The sequence below is a fragment of the Lagenorhynchus albirostris genome, chromosome 11 (assembly GCF_949774975.1).
Source record: "Lagenorhynchus albirostris chromosome 11, mLagAlb1.1, whole genome shotgun sequence".
Lineage (NCBI taxonomy): Eukaryota > Metazoa > Chordata > Mammalia > Artiodactyla > Delphinidae > Lagenorhynchus > Lagenorhynchus albirostris.
The window spans coordinates 87,297,397-87,311,361 of NC_083105.1; the positions used below are offsets into that span (position 1 = coordinate 87,297,397).

Genomic DNA, 13,965 nt, shown 5'->3' on the forward strand with positions numbered 1-13,965 from the left:
TACTTGTGATTGCTCTGGGTTGTTTGGGTAGATATTGATCGGAGATAGTGTCCTCACTGGACCGTCCCAGAAAGACTGTAAAAGGAGCCGAGAATTCTGCCTTCCATTGGAAATTCTCTGGGAAGGCCATGAGATTTCTTTCTGCTGGTTTATTCCTCTGAGAAGCTACCAAAGCCTGTGATCTACCAGCTCTGAACCTCTGAGTCCCTAACGTGCACCGCTCCTAGGATTACAGTTCATCGAAAGAGGGATTCAAAAGTGCCAGAGAACTGAAGGAAGAATGCTCCGAGGCCGATCCCTATCTGTGACATCCCTGGGTGGGCTTCCCCGGTGGGAAGCCGGACTCCCTGTGGAGGATCTACTGCTCTTTGAAGTCGCTTGGGAAGTGACCAATAAAGGTTGGTACTGCCCCTGAGGTGGTTATTTGACAGATTGCTGAAGAATGTAGATTAGGATTTCACAGAATGCTCTCTAGTAAGGATGAATTGCCAGTGAGTGAGGAAAGTATTCAAATCGAGTATGTTTAGATCATGTGTAACCTTGTCTATTTCGACAAGGTTGAAATGAAAGGCAATGAAACCTTAAACTGGTGTATGTGTGGAAGGAAGAGAAAATTGAAAATATTAGTCATGGCCAGAGAATGTGTATTTAAATTAAAATTTGAAATCCGTGTTATGACAAGACAGGAATATAGAGTTAATATTTACCTTTCTGGTCTTATGATTTTTCTCAGCAAAGAAAAGCACACTTTTGTACTTTATTTTAGGAAGAACTGTGCCTGATCAGGACCAGTTAGAAACTTTAACCCCACACTCTGTTAGCAATTATATGAAATATTTAACAATATTTCTAATAATTCAAGATTAGCTTGGAATTAAAGTTTTAACTTAGAACCAGTTCAGAAGGCATAATATTGAGCTCCTATTAAGAAGAATGCATGTAATTTTTCTTCAATACTATATAAACATAGAAATTATAAAATAAGAAAGGAAATCAAATTGCCAAATCTAAAACAATTTCCTAATAAAGTATAGTATCACTTACACTGGATTGGAGACGGCAAGGCAGAGAACTGTGACCTAAATGATTTTTATGATAAAGGTATCTGTAAAATTATTAAAAAACAATTCCTCGTGGATTGATATTGTCTAGTTTAAAAGTGTCAAGACTATTACCACTAATACTGAAGGAATATTGGTAAAGAAAAAGGAACCGTTCTGAAGGTTGAGTTCTTCAAGGTCATGAAAAACCAGGCCAAAAGATTGATGGGTAAGGCAGTGATAACTTGTGGGATTTAAAGGATCTGAAATGATAACATGTGATGTGATCTATTACATGTTCATTTTTTTGAAATTTATTTTTTGTTTTTTTTATGACATGTTTATTGCAGTAGTCTAAAGGATCCGAAATAAACATGAATGTGATACATTACTTCTTCCTTTTAGCTAATCAGAGCCAGCAAAACCTCAAAATCAGAGAAATTGTATTTAGAATCTGATTTTTACCTTATGCTCAAAGCTCTCATGTGTATGCATTCATAAAATTCATAAAATCATAAACTAAAACTTAAAAATGAATTCTTCTTATTTAGAAATGCACGGAATGAATGTCAGAGAACAAATCACAGTCTTCCTCTTTGTAGTTTACTGAGGAAGAAGGGGACAGAAACCTTAATATGGAAGCGTGAAGTATTATACCAATAGCTGTTCCTACTGTTCTTTTTCCAGTCCAAGGTTTTTAAATATGCCCAAAGCTCCTGGGAACAGAGCCATCTCTACTACATATAAATCCCAGACTGTGACTTGAAATAGAGGTTGTTTTCTTCAGAGTAAGCAGGAACTCAAGGATATAGCTTATTGGTGGAAAAAACTGGCGGGTACTCTTTTGCACCAAGAATCAGTTCAGAAGACCTCTGTGTGGGTTCTCCTGAGCAGAGCCCCTCTCCTTCCTTCTAGCAAACATTGCTGGGGCATTGTCTCCCGGTGCTGGGCACACACAGGTGAAACTGTTTATCCCACAGATCTCATATCCTGACTACATGCATGTAGCTCTCAGGGCCTAGAACAGTGCCTGGCGCATAGAAAATGCTCAATGGGTTTTTTTCTTTTGGATGAAGGAACGAATACATTTATTTTTCAACCTCCAAGTTGCCTTCGATACTTATTTTCTTTCATTTCCCATGCAAAAGGAAGGGAATTTTCTTGTCAAGATGGGACCCACAGATTGATTTACCCAAATTGATATCATTTCCAACATACCTTTAATATTTATCATGGTCATTTTTTTTTTTTTCGGTACGCGGACCTCTCACTGTTGTGGCCTCTCCTGTTGCAGAGCACAGGCTCCGGACGCGCAGGCTCAGCGGCCATGGCTCACGGGCCCAGCCGCTCCGCGGCATGTGGGATCTTCCCGGACCGGGGCACGAACCCGTGTCCCCTGCATCAGCAGGCGGACTCTCAACCACTGCGCCACCAGGGAAGCCCCCATGGTCATATTTTTAAGAACTTTTTATATAAATGGACAATGATTGTGTCCATCCCTGACAAGACATTGACACTACAGTTTCTTTGAAAAAATTTACTTTGAACTTCTACTTCCCTGCAGTTCATAGCAGTGACAGGAGGCATCTCTGAGATCATGACTCCAACTCCCCCACTTCATAGATGAAAAGGATGCCTACAAGATATTAAATGATCAAGCAAATGGCAGGGTTGGGACTAGCATTTAGGTCTCCTCCAGGTCCACTTCTCTTTTTTATTACCACACAAGCACTAAAAATTAAAATGTCCAGTTTCTAAGGAAGTGCCCTGTAGGACACAGGACTTTAGTCAAAAAGGTCAGGGTTTTCTAAGACTTAGAAAAAAATCCCTTAAACTGTCTGAATATCAGTTTCTTCATGATAAAATGAATGTAGTATGCTCCAGCCATCTTACAATGTTTTGTGGAAACAACAAAATGTATTCATATCCAAGAAGACAAAAGATTTCTTAGGGGAAAGAAATTCCTAACTGCCAGAATTTTGCCCATGAACAATGGAAATGTGTAAAATATAACAAAGAGGAGAGTCATAGTTAAATTATTGGGTGTTAATTCTCAGACGTCAAAATAACCTTTTCTACTTGTTCACATTAACCTTGAAATTTATTGCTTTTATTCAGTAAAGATTCATCAAGTGTGTATTGGGTATGAGACACTGGAAAACAAGGGGCTTAGAATTTAACAATACAGAATTGATTCCCAATCTTCCAGAATTTACAAACTTGTAGGAAGATGGACATTGAACATGCAATTGTAGTCAAATGTAATGAGCGTAAGAATGAGAACAAGGTGCTCTAGGACTATAAAGGCAGACCTCATTTTACTGTTTCGTTTTCTTGTACTTAGCCAATGTTGCATTTTTCTTACAAATTGAAGGTTTGTGGCACTCCTGCATCAAATTTCGTGTCTCTGTGTCACAGTCTAGTAATCCTCACAATATATCAAACTTTTTCATTATTAATGTATTTGTTATGGTGATCAGTGATCTTTGATGTTACTACTGCAAAAAGATTATACAACTCGCTGAAGGCTCAGATGATGGGCAGTCTTTTTTAGTAATAAGGTATTTTTAAATTAAGGTATGTACATTATTTTTTTTAGACAAATGCTATTGCACGCTTAACAGATTGTGGTATAGTGTAAACATACCTTTTATAGGCACAGGGAAACCAAAAAATTCATGATTCTCTTTATTGCAATACTCGCTCTATTGACCTGGTGTGGAGCACAGCCTACAATTACCTCTGAGGTCTGCCTGTAATTTATTGGGGATGGGGGAGGTTTTTACCTAGTTGGAGGCTTGGGAAGAACCTTTGATGAAAAGACATTTGAGCTGACACCTGAAGGATGAATAGCTGTTAGGTAGAGATGAGGTGGTGATAAAGAGGGGACAGAGTTCTATGCGTGGGAACTGTACATGCCAAGGTGCAGAGGTGAGGAAGTATACTCTGTTCAATGATCTGAGGGAAGCTCAGAGGCGGAAAAGGAGTGGAGCATGAGAGGAGACAAGAGACACCAGCAAGGGCTGGACTGTGGAGTGTATGGTGAGTTAAGAGCCTTAAGGAGTTACATTTCCAATCCACGAAGGATGGGAAGCCATTGAAGTTCTAGATAATGGAAAGTGTTAAGGAGTCAGATGTGGTTTTTTAAAAATTATTTTTAACTGAATGAAAAATTATTTAAATTCTATAGTGCTTTACAGTTTGCAACTTTCACACACATGATTTCATATAATCCCATAATAACTTTTCCCCCCACCCCTACATTGCTCCTCCCCCCTTCCATCTCCCCACTGGTAACCACTCATTTGTTCTCTATGTCTTTGTGTCTGCTTCCTTTTGGTTTTATTCACTAGTTTGTTGTATCTTTTAGATTCCACACATAAGCGATATCATACAGGATTTGTCTTTCTCTCTCTGACGAATTTCACTTAACATAATGCCTTCCAAGTCCATCCATGTTGCTGCAAATGGCAAAATTTCATTCTTTTTTCATGGTTGAGTAGCATTCCATTGTATATATACACCACAAAAAGCACTATTACTCGTTGCGGGACAGGCTAGCAGGAAAGTAACTGTGCCATGGTCTAGGATGGAGAGTTTTGCCCCAATATTGGAGATAAGCTTTACTCTCAACTTCTTTGCTACAATCATTTCTTCTATACAAACTTGCCCAAATCATTGTAGATTGTGGACCAATGACCATGTGGAGGACATTTAGGGTCATTAAAAAGAGTTTAACGAATGTTGTCAAAAATAACGCATGCTAATCTAACAAATGTGAACACTTCTGAAATTTAGTCACCAAATGGATGCTTCCCTCTAAAAGTTGCCTAAAAACAATTTGTTTTAGCACCAAGCCAGTGTCAACTGAAAAAAAGATTGCACAACCTAAAAGTTGAGAACTGTGTTTTATTCAGCAGACTTTCTGAGGACTATAGCCTCTCAGTTCACTCTGAGGGACTGTTCCAAAGAGGTAAGGCAAGGGCCAGGATATATAGCAATTTTTGCTGGGAAAAAAAAAAAAAACATGAACATGTAGTCAGACATCAAAAGGTTACTGCTAATTACAAAGACAGACATCTCAAGTTAATGACTTTAAGTATTTTCTATGTTTGGAAAGATGCAAGAGACTGGGCTTGCAGAAATCATTGATTTCAATGATTGAAATATTCCTTTGATATGCTTCTTAACTATCTAGGGCCAGTATCCTGTTTTTCTCCATCCTGAATTCCCCTCAGGGTGTACCCTCGGGGCAGGTGCGGTGGCTGATGACTTCATGCACAAAACATCCTTTGTTTACTGAAATGGCAGGTGACATTCTTTGTCCACACCAGCTTATTGCCTGACATAATATTTCTCCCTGCTCCCTCCTCAAACTGGACACCATAGTTCTGGGTTACATGGTACAAAAGGCACATGGAATAATTCAGAAAACTACAGTCAAAAAGATGTGGTAGAAACTGATTATGATCAAGTCCACTACTGCAATCTGAGGCAGGAGTTCTAAAGGTGGAGACCTTGATGAAAGTGAACTTCCAGGAGTTTGCAAACCTTCCAAAATTGTATGTGAATATTGTGTGCTCATATGTGTACGTGCTTTGTCAGAGAAAAGGACTGAATGATTTCATCAGATTTCCAAAGGTCCCTGTGATTGATGTGAGAACCACTGCTCTAAAGTTCCCTTAACCTTGGGTTCCCTTTTATTAACTCAGAATGTTTAGAGCCAAAATAAAAAAGCTATTTCCCCTAAGTGCTGTTTTCCAAATGGCCTTTCTCGAGAGCAGAGTAGAAAGGATTCCACCTTCCCCAAGACTTAAAGATGTGTGATACTGCTCACTTTCTCCCTCTGCCCCTCCCACCACCATTTTCAAAAATTCATCAGTATGTTGTTCAATAGAGTTACAGTCGGCCGTCCGTATCCACGGTTCCACATCTGCGGATTCAACCAACTCTGGATCAAAAATAGTCGAAATAAAATTCCAGAAAGCTCCAAAAAGCAAACCTTGAATTTACCACGTACCAGCAAACTAGTTACACTCCCATTTACATTGTGTTAGGTGTTATAAGTAACCTAGAGCTGATTTAAAGTATATAGGAGGATAGGCATAGGTTATATGCAAATACTATGCCATTTTATATAAGGGACTTGAGCATCCTTGGATTTTGGTATCCACAGTGGTGGTTGGGGAGTGGTGTCCCCAAAACCAACCTGCTGTGGGTACCAAGGGACAATGATACTTAGAATCCTGCTATCTAAAACTTGTGGGCTCTGGAGTCAGACGCCTGGATTGTAATCCCCACTCCATCATTACCTTTGTAATATTGGATCCATCTCATAGCCTCTCTGTGTCTCAGTTTCCCCATCTAAAAATAAAGATAATAATAGCATCTTTCTTAGTAGTGTTGTGAAAACTAAAAGAAACACCAACTGTAAATCACTTAGAACTGTGCTTAGCATCTATTAACACTCTGTTACCTTATTTTTATCTCTTATAAAGTTTATTCATAAAATGGGGACATTCATTTTCACACTAGCTCTCACTTTGAGCAATTGCATGTTTCTATTTTTAAATGCAGAAGAAGAAAGAGAAAAAAAATACATGGATCAAAGTTACTACAATCATGGGCAACGCTGTAATTAGAGGTTGGGATTTCTTTGCCTGGTGTGGATATGCAGTGGCCATGTCATGTCAAAAGCATCCTGAACCACACCACATGAAACACACAGTCTCTGTAAGAACCACGCTTATCACACACATACGTTCAAGATGAGTACTGGTCTCTCCACTTCCCTTTCATCCAGATTGCCATGACTAAGCCCTTCCTGTATAAAATATTCAGAGCTGCCGCTGTGGATGTAATCAGGGTGGGGCGTGCTTGTGGGCATGCTCTTAGTGTATCATCTCCCACTGCCCAGGACTGCGGCTGCTTTGATTTGAACCACAGACCCAGCTGACTGCTAGGCACACGAACATTTGGTGGCCATCGTCACCAGTAGCATTTAATCTCTTTCCTACCAAGACCTGCTGCCTCAGAGAATGATGTCTAACTGTGTAATGACTACCCCTGCTTCTGTAACTGTGTCTTGGGACAGGAGGGTCAGATTAGTAGCTATGCACACTGAAATCATAGACTTCTAAATTCTCTGACTTTTAACCATTTAAATATAGTGAAGAGTCTATATATATATACTTACATTTATATATTATAACATATATCTCCTTTTTATGGCTGGTGCCCACCTTCCATACTGCCTTGGAATTCTGCTTTTAACAATATCAGCAGTGTTTCTAGGTAAAAACTTGAGGTTTTAGCTACTTCATTGACATATATGCTAGGATAGCTCATCTTTTCTTTCTGATGAAAGGCTTGATACTTTGCCCTAACACTACAGACAGCTTCCATGTTGTTTCAGGAAAGTATAGATCAATAAAAGACAAAGTACATGTTTGAAAGTGAAGGGTAAGTCCAAATTCAATGACCTACACTGTGGTAAAACAATAATTCATTAAAAAATATGTGTTGGTGAACCTTTGGTTTGTACTCCAGATTTGAAAATAGGAATGACCCTATTTCTCAGCTATCATATTCATCTTTTTTTTTTTTTTTTTTTTTTTGCGGTACGCGGGCCTCTCACTGCTGTGGCCTCTCCCGTTACGGAGCACAGGCTCCGGACGCGCAGACCCAGCGGCCATGGCTCACGGGCCCAGCCGCTCCGGGGCATGTGGAATCCTCCCAGACTGGGGCATGAACCCATGTTCCCTGCATCAGCAGGCGGACTCTCAACCACTGCGCCACCAGGGAAGCCCTATCATATTCATCTTTAATGAGCATGCCGAGAGAGGAGTTTCGGGTATAAGGTGTTAAATAGAGTGAAAATTAAGGAAAGTCGTTGGCATATAAATCTGGGAAGGACAGGGAGGGCCTGAAATGGAGCTTGAACCTGTGAAATAGCAGTAAGAGGACCTCCCCATAGAAAGACTGTACGGGGAGAAGCCTGGGAGGAGGGAAGATTTATTTACAAGCAAGCCTCAACCAATATGGGATGAAATTTTTTTAAATTTTATGTTTTTATTCCTGATAGACTGAAAGAACATAGCCATAGTCTTTGTAAACACTCTAAGGCTATTTGGGGACTATTTATCTCAAGGTTGAAGTCCTCAAATGGGAAAAAGAAGCAGCAGATTAATTGTGTCTATCTTTGCATTTCAATTCTCAAATCTAACCATGTATTTTTTTTGAAATAAAAAATTTCTCTTCTCCCTTACATCCTTTAGTAAATAAAAATATGTTTGCATTAACCCGAGTGTATTTGAATTTGCAACACATAATCCAACAAACAAGGATGTTCAAAGGTCTCTGGGCAAGGTACACAGTTGCAAGTAAAAGAGAGTTTTCAAGACCTGAAATGTGAATAAGACATTTAATAAGTGTATGCCATCAGAACCCGATAACATAGTCCCCTGGATAATATAAACATGAAGGAAAATAGTCTACAAAGAGGAGGAATTATTTGGAGATTTTCAATTTTTATTGACAGTGGGCTTGAATAAAGCTTATATAAATATATATACCTTTAAATATGTTGCTAAGATGTGACTCCAAGACGTTAGAGAAAAGTTCTTCTTTTTAGTTGCTCTTGCAAACTATTTCTCTAATTTTTTTTTTCCTCAACAAGTGGTTTTGACGGTTCCTAAATTTTTCTGGAATTTGGGGAAATATTTAGGCATCCTTGAGGTTGGCATCAATTTACGTAGACTCAGATTCGTGGTTGAATGGTGAAGTGAATCCTGTCTGTTCTGGTGCAGTCGGAAAGGCTCTGCTTGCAGGTTTGCAGAGCCTCTTTCTGGTCCCACGCTGTCCTCATCTGAGGACACGCTGTCCCCACCTGAGCTGAGATTGATAGTGTCCTTATTATCAGATTCTGCTCAAGTGACAGTTTAAGTTTCTTTTAGGTATGGTCAAAAAGTTTTTTCTTAAAGATCAAGTTTCTAAGGACAATACATTTATGTAGGCTTATATGAAAATTACAGGTAATATTTACATGTTGGGAGTTACATTAGCTCTTTTCTTTTATAAATTAATGAACCCGGTTGTATCATGTAATACTATTAACATTTGCCTTCTGTGTCTCACCTCTCAAAAGGCAATTTACCAACGTGTGTATTTTGAGTGATTCGGACTTTTAAAAAAATAGGCAAATGGCAATTCTACCTTTCGGCTCTCAGTTATGACTATCAGTAAGATTTATTATTAAAGGTCTACTTGATTGAAATAAGAAATTTAAGAGATGCAGTAGCTATCAAACCCTACATCCTGAAGAATTGAAATACCTTATGAAAAACCATGATGAAAAATAAGACTTTTTCTTCTTAATATACAAGTAACAAAATTGTCCTTGGAAGTGGGGTTGATGATTGGTGCCAGAATCGTGCTGGCTTGGGGATTTTATACAGGATTTCTTGAGTCGTTGCTTTGCCTGTGGTTCATGGACAAAGATCGCTCAAGAAAGTGGTTCACATTGTTTTCATACTCTCATACGAGGTGATTGCTTTGAGCTGGCATGGGAAATATCCTGTCTAGTTTACTGAAGGCCTTTTTCCCCTCGGTCCTCTCTATTCCTCCCACCTGTTTACTGAACCCCTCCTTTTGAATGCCTAGGACTCTCTGCTCCCAAAATAGAGCCTTGCCTCTGACTGTTCTCTCTGCCTGAAAATTTCTTCCCCATGAGATCCACTTGCCTGATTTCCTTACCCTTTTAAGTACTCACTCCAAATATCACCTTTTCAATGAGGCCTAATTTTTAATACTGCTGCTCCAACCTGCCCTTCCTCCCCAAGTGATGTACTGTTTTAGCCCCCTTGAACAGGTGAGCTAATTGAGCCTTAGACAGGTTACGTGAGTTAACTAGTTCAATTAAAGTTGGTTACAATTTTTCACCACCATAATTCTTTAATAAATAACCTTATACACACATCTTCTTATTTTTCCCCCAGGACAGTTTTCCAGAGGTAAACATGCTGGGTATAACAGTCTGCATATTTTCCAAGAGTATACATATTTTTTGGCTTTGTGTTTTAATAGTGGTAGCAGCAATGCCAGAGAGGCAAAATGAAATACCATATGAAAACTTGTATTTGTTTCATTGGGTTTGACATGAGGATTGGGCCAAGCATCCCACCCCTCAAAATCCATCAGCTTCTCCTTGTCAAAAGGTACTTGCTTGGTCCCTAGAAGGGAAGAGGCTCTTTATCCTGGGAGACTTATAATTTGAGCAGTGGCTGTTACTTGGTCGTATTTTATCCCCTTGGACCACTGTTGGAGAAGGGGTGAAATGCGATTACTGCTGCTGAGGGCATGTGTCATGACAATAGCTGTTTGTCTCACCTTTGACACTTCCATGTGGGTAGAGGTTTAAGCCAAGTACTGCTTTATTCCAATTGTCTCTTCAGGTTTCCTTGAAATATTTGTACTTCTCTGCTGCTGCAAACCTGTTGCTTTCTGACAAGCACCCAGCATGAAATTGAACAAAATAGTAACTCTTTGATTATGTCCCTTAAAAATTTTCTTTTAGAAAGTTAAATAAACCCTTGAGTTTGATGGATCCCAAATGCTAACTTAAAAATGAGTACTAACCCAATATTATATATCAACTATACTTCAATAAAAAAATGTTGGCTTAAGTAACCTAGAAAAAAATGAAGACTCGTGTCCATCCCTTCATCACTTAAAATGAACTACTAACCTGAATGATAATGGGACCTTTTCTTTTTAACAGTTGGTGGCATCTATACTGTGATTCAGACAAAGGCCAAAACAACAGCAGATGAATGGGGAGACAATTACTTTCTGCTTGGTCCATATTTTGAGCATAATATGAAGACTCAGGTGGAACAATGTGAACCTGTAAATGATGCTGTGAGAAGAGCAGTGGACGTGATGAACAAACATGGCTGCCAGGTAAAGGATACTGTCTGACACTTCATTAAGCAAGCCTTAGTAAACTGTTGTGGGAAAACACCACAATGTACACGAACTCACAAGAAAAGGCCACTCATCTTCTTAGGGGAAAGGAGTTGGTTTAGAAAAAGATGATGAACTTGATTTTAAATAGGTTACATTTGAGGTACTTTGTGAAAACCATAATATATCCATCTAGAAGTGTACTAGGTTTGGAGCTCAGCAGAGGGTATAGAATAGAGATGTTTGGGGAAAAGTGATTTGTGTCTAAATTGTAGTTGACAATATGGGTATTGATAGCATTATTCAGTGGAAGATTATAGACTAAGAGCAAAGGTTTTGAGCCAAATCTTGGGCAATGTGAACATGTTAGAATATCTACACAAAAAGAAGTCAGAGACTGCAAAAGTAGAAGTTCAGCTGGTGATTAGAACCAAGGATGTCTAAGTGCTAATCCTCAGAACCTGTGAATATGTTACCTTATAAAGCAGAAGAACTTTGTAGTTGTGACTGTGTTAAGGTTCTTGAGATGGGAAGATTATCCTGGATTATCTGGGTGGGTCCAATGTAATTACAAGGGTCCTTATAAGAAGGAGGTAGTAGGGCTTCCCTGGTGGCACAGTGGTTGAGAGTCCGCCTGCCGATGCAGGGGACACGGGTTCGTGCCCCGGTCCGGGAAGATCCCACATGCCGCGGAGCGGCTGGGCCCGTGAGCCATGGCCACTGAGCCTGCGCGTCGATCCTCCCGGACCGGGGCACGAATCCGCATCTCCTGCATCGGCAGGCGGACTCTCAACCACGGCGCCACCAGGGAAGCCCAGTCGTGACTTTTTAATGGCACAAATATACACGACTGTGACTTTCTCCGGCAGCTAGAGTGGAAGTGAAGGAAGTAAATAGTTGGAGATTTGGTGTCGTTTAATTCCAGCATTTGTGCAGCGGGGCCAGGTGGCACAAGTCTTAGCGGTAACTGTGTGATTGACTGAATTAATTGTTGTGTTGATGAATTGTTAGGTCTGAAATGGATAGGAAAGGAAGGATGAAAGGAGAAAGATGGGGATGATGTAGGAGAAAATGGGAGGTTCCAGAAACTGGAGGTCTTGAAGGGCGGCATACACTGGGAGAAATATAGTGAGAGAAGTGGAAGTATGGTAGTTGTGGTCAAGGGATACAATGCTAAGGTTGAACATTTCAGAGGAGGAACAGTTTGGATTTTGACAAGGGTAAGATTGCCATGAAGTTCTTTGAAGTCAGTAACGTCCAATAGCTATGATGTAAGTGTGTAGGATATAATCCTGGATTTTAAAGTTGCCCAGAATAAGGTGGAAAAGTAACCAAGAGATTTGTAGGACAAGGAAAGTAACATATTTGCATAAGGAAAATTTCACAGGTGTCTTTATATACGAATAAAGAATAAGGTTTTAAAAGTTTCAGTGTAATTTAAAAACTCCTAACTTTCCTTCCTACTCACCCCAGGAATATAGTTTCTGGGGGTGAAAAAATGAGAAGTTCTTACTGAGATGTCCATGTCAGTGGTGATGTCTAGGAGATATATACAAGGTTTAAGGTGCAGAATATTTAGTTTAAAAGGGAACTTGAGGTCCCAGAGGGCACCATGGAAGCATATCACAGTGAGAGTAACATGGAGAATAAGGAGAGTAGGGAAGGTTGCATGTTGTACTGTTGGGATGAAATGAGTGAGATGTTAGAAGGGGTTCGCATTTGAAGCACTTGCGATAAAAGAGGGAGGTGAAAACCATGGTGGAACTGACTGGTCTCAAGATTCTAAATGGATTTCTGATGTAAGGATGTTTCCATGTCAGGGCTGAGAATGCACTGCACGTCAAGACAAGCTAGCTTACGTTCTCTGTTCAGCGCTTCACTGTGTCTTAGCTCACTGTATCATATGTCACATATTAGGCAGCCAGTAGCTACTTGTTAACTGAATACATAAAGCAATGAGTGTCCCAAAGAGAAAACTATTGAAAGGTTGTTTGGGGCTCAGGAAAACTCAATCTGAAAGAGTGATAAATACTGAATTACAGTGGAAGCGACTGACACATAATGAGGGTCTTTCAATGTTGACTGAGGCATGGCTGGGAAAGAGACATCACCATACATTCCTGAGTCCCAAGCAAGGGAATGATGATCAAACGGGCTTTCATGTTCTGTAAAATTCAGCCTTGGGTGGAGTCATAACATCAATGTAAGCAGTGTAGACACATTCAGTTTACTAGAGAGGTCTGGATACCCAAAGAGAGAAGCTCTTAGCTTCTGCCAACTTCAAGAAGGGTTTGAAGTGATTTATGGTATTGCCTTGCATGTAATATGAGAATAAACATAAAATAAAGAGCATGAGTAAATTACTATAGAAAAATAGAGACCAAAGGGGAAGTTAAAACTTGGATATACAAGTGACTAAATAATTACAATTGGAAAAAATTTGAAATAGCTACTGCATTAAAACTTGCACAAGGTAAAACATTTAGGAATAAAAGAATCAATTTGATGAACGTAATAGAATTAGACCTTGAGCTGCTAGATTAAAGAGAAAATGCATCTTGGGCAATACATTTAGTTACAACCTCTGGCAGCAACCATATTGGGAAACACTTGTTGCCACATTTTCCTTGATAGGAGGAATAAGGGAAATTATACACATTTGTCTAGAGAAACAACTTTTTTTTCTGGCAGGAAATGTTGTAAGTCCTGTTGCATAAAGGAAAATAAGTGACATGGTAGACATATCCAACTCCAGGTTGTTAAAGACAGAGCAGTTCACCTTATGACTCTATCATAAAAACGTAGACCATAATATGAAATCCTAAAACCATGGGCTCAAGGTCACAGGAGGATAATGAGGGACAGAAGAACAGAGATGACATGATCTAAATACTTCATTTTAAAATAACCAAATTTAATGAAGTGCAGGAACTTGGAGATTCTAGATGAATGGATGCCAGCC

At 39.5% G+C, this 13,965-nt stretch overlaps 1 protein-coding gene across 1 annotated transcript in view; it reads left to right on the forward strand.

Annotated features, from left to right (window-relative positions):
• Window positions 1-280: 280 nt before the first annotated feature.
• The window catches only part of GYS2 (glycogen synthase 2), a 58,336-nt gene continuing 44,651 nt past the window's right edge, over window positions 281-13,965 (forward strand). Inside the window, exons 1-2 of the mRNA XM_060165329.1 lie at window positions 281-398; window positions 10,819-11,000. Coding sequence (XP_060021312.1) covers window positions 281-398; window positions 10,819-11,000 — 300 coding nt within the window. The remainder of the gene's footprint in view (window positions 399-10,818; window positions 11,001-13,965) is intronic.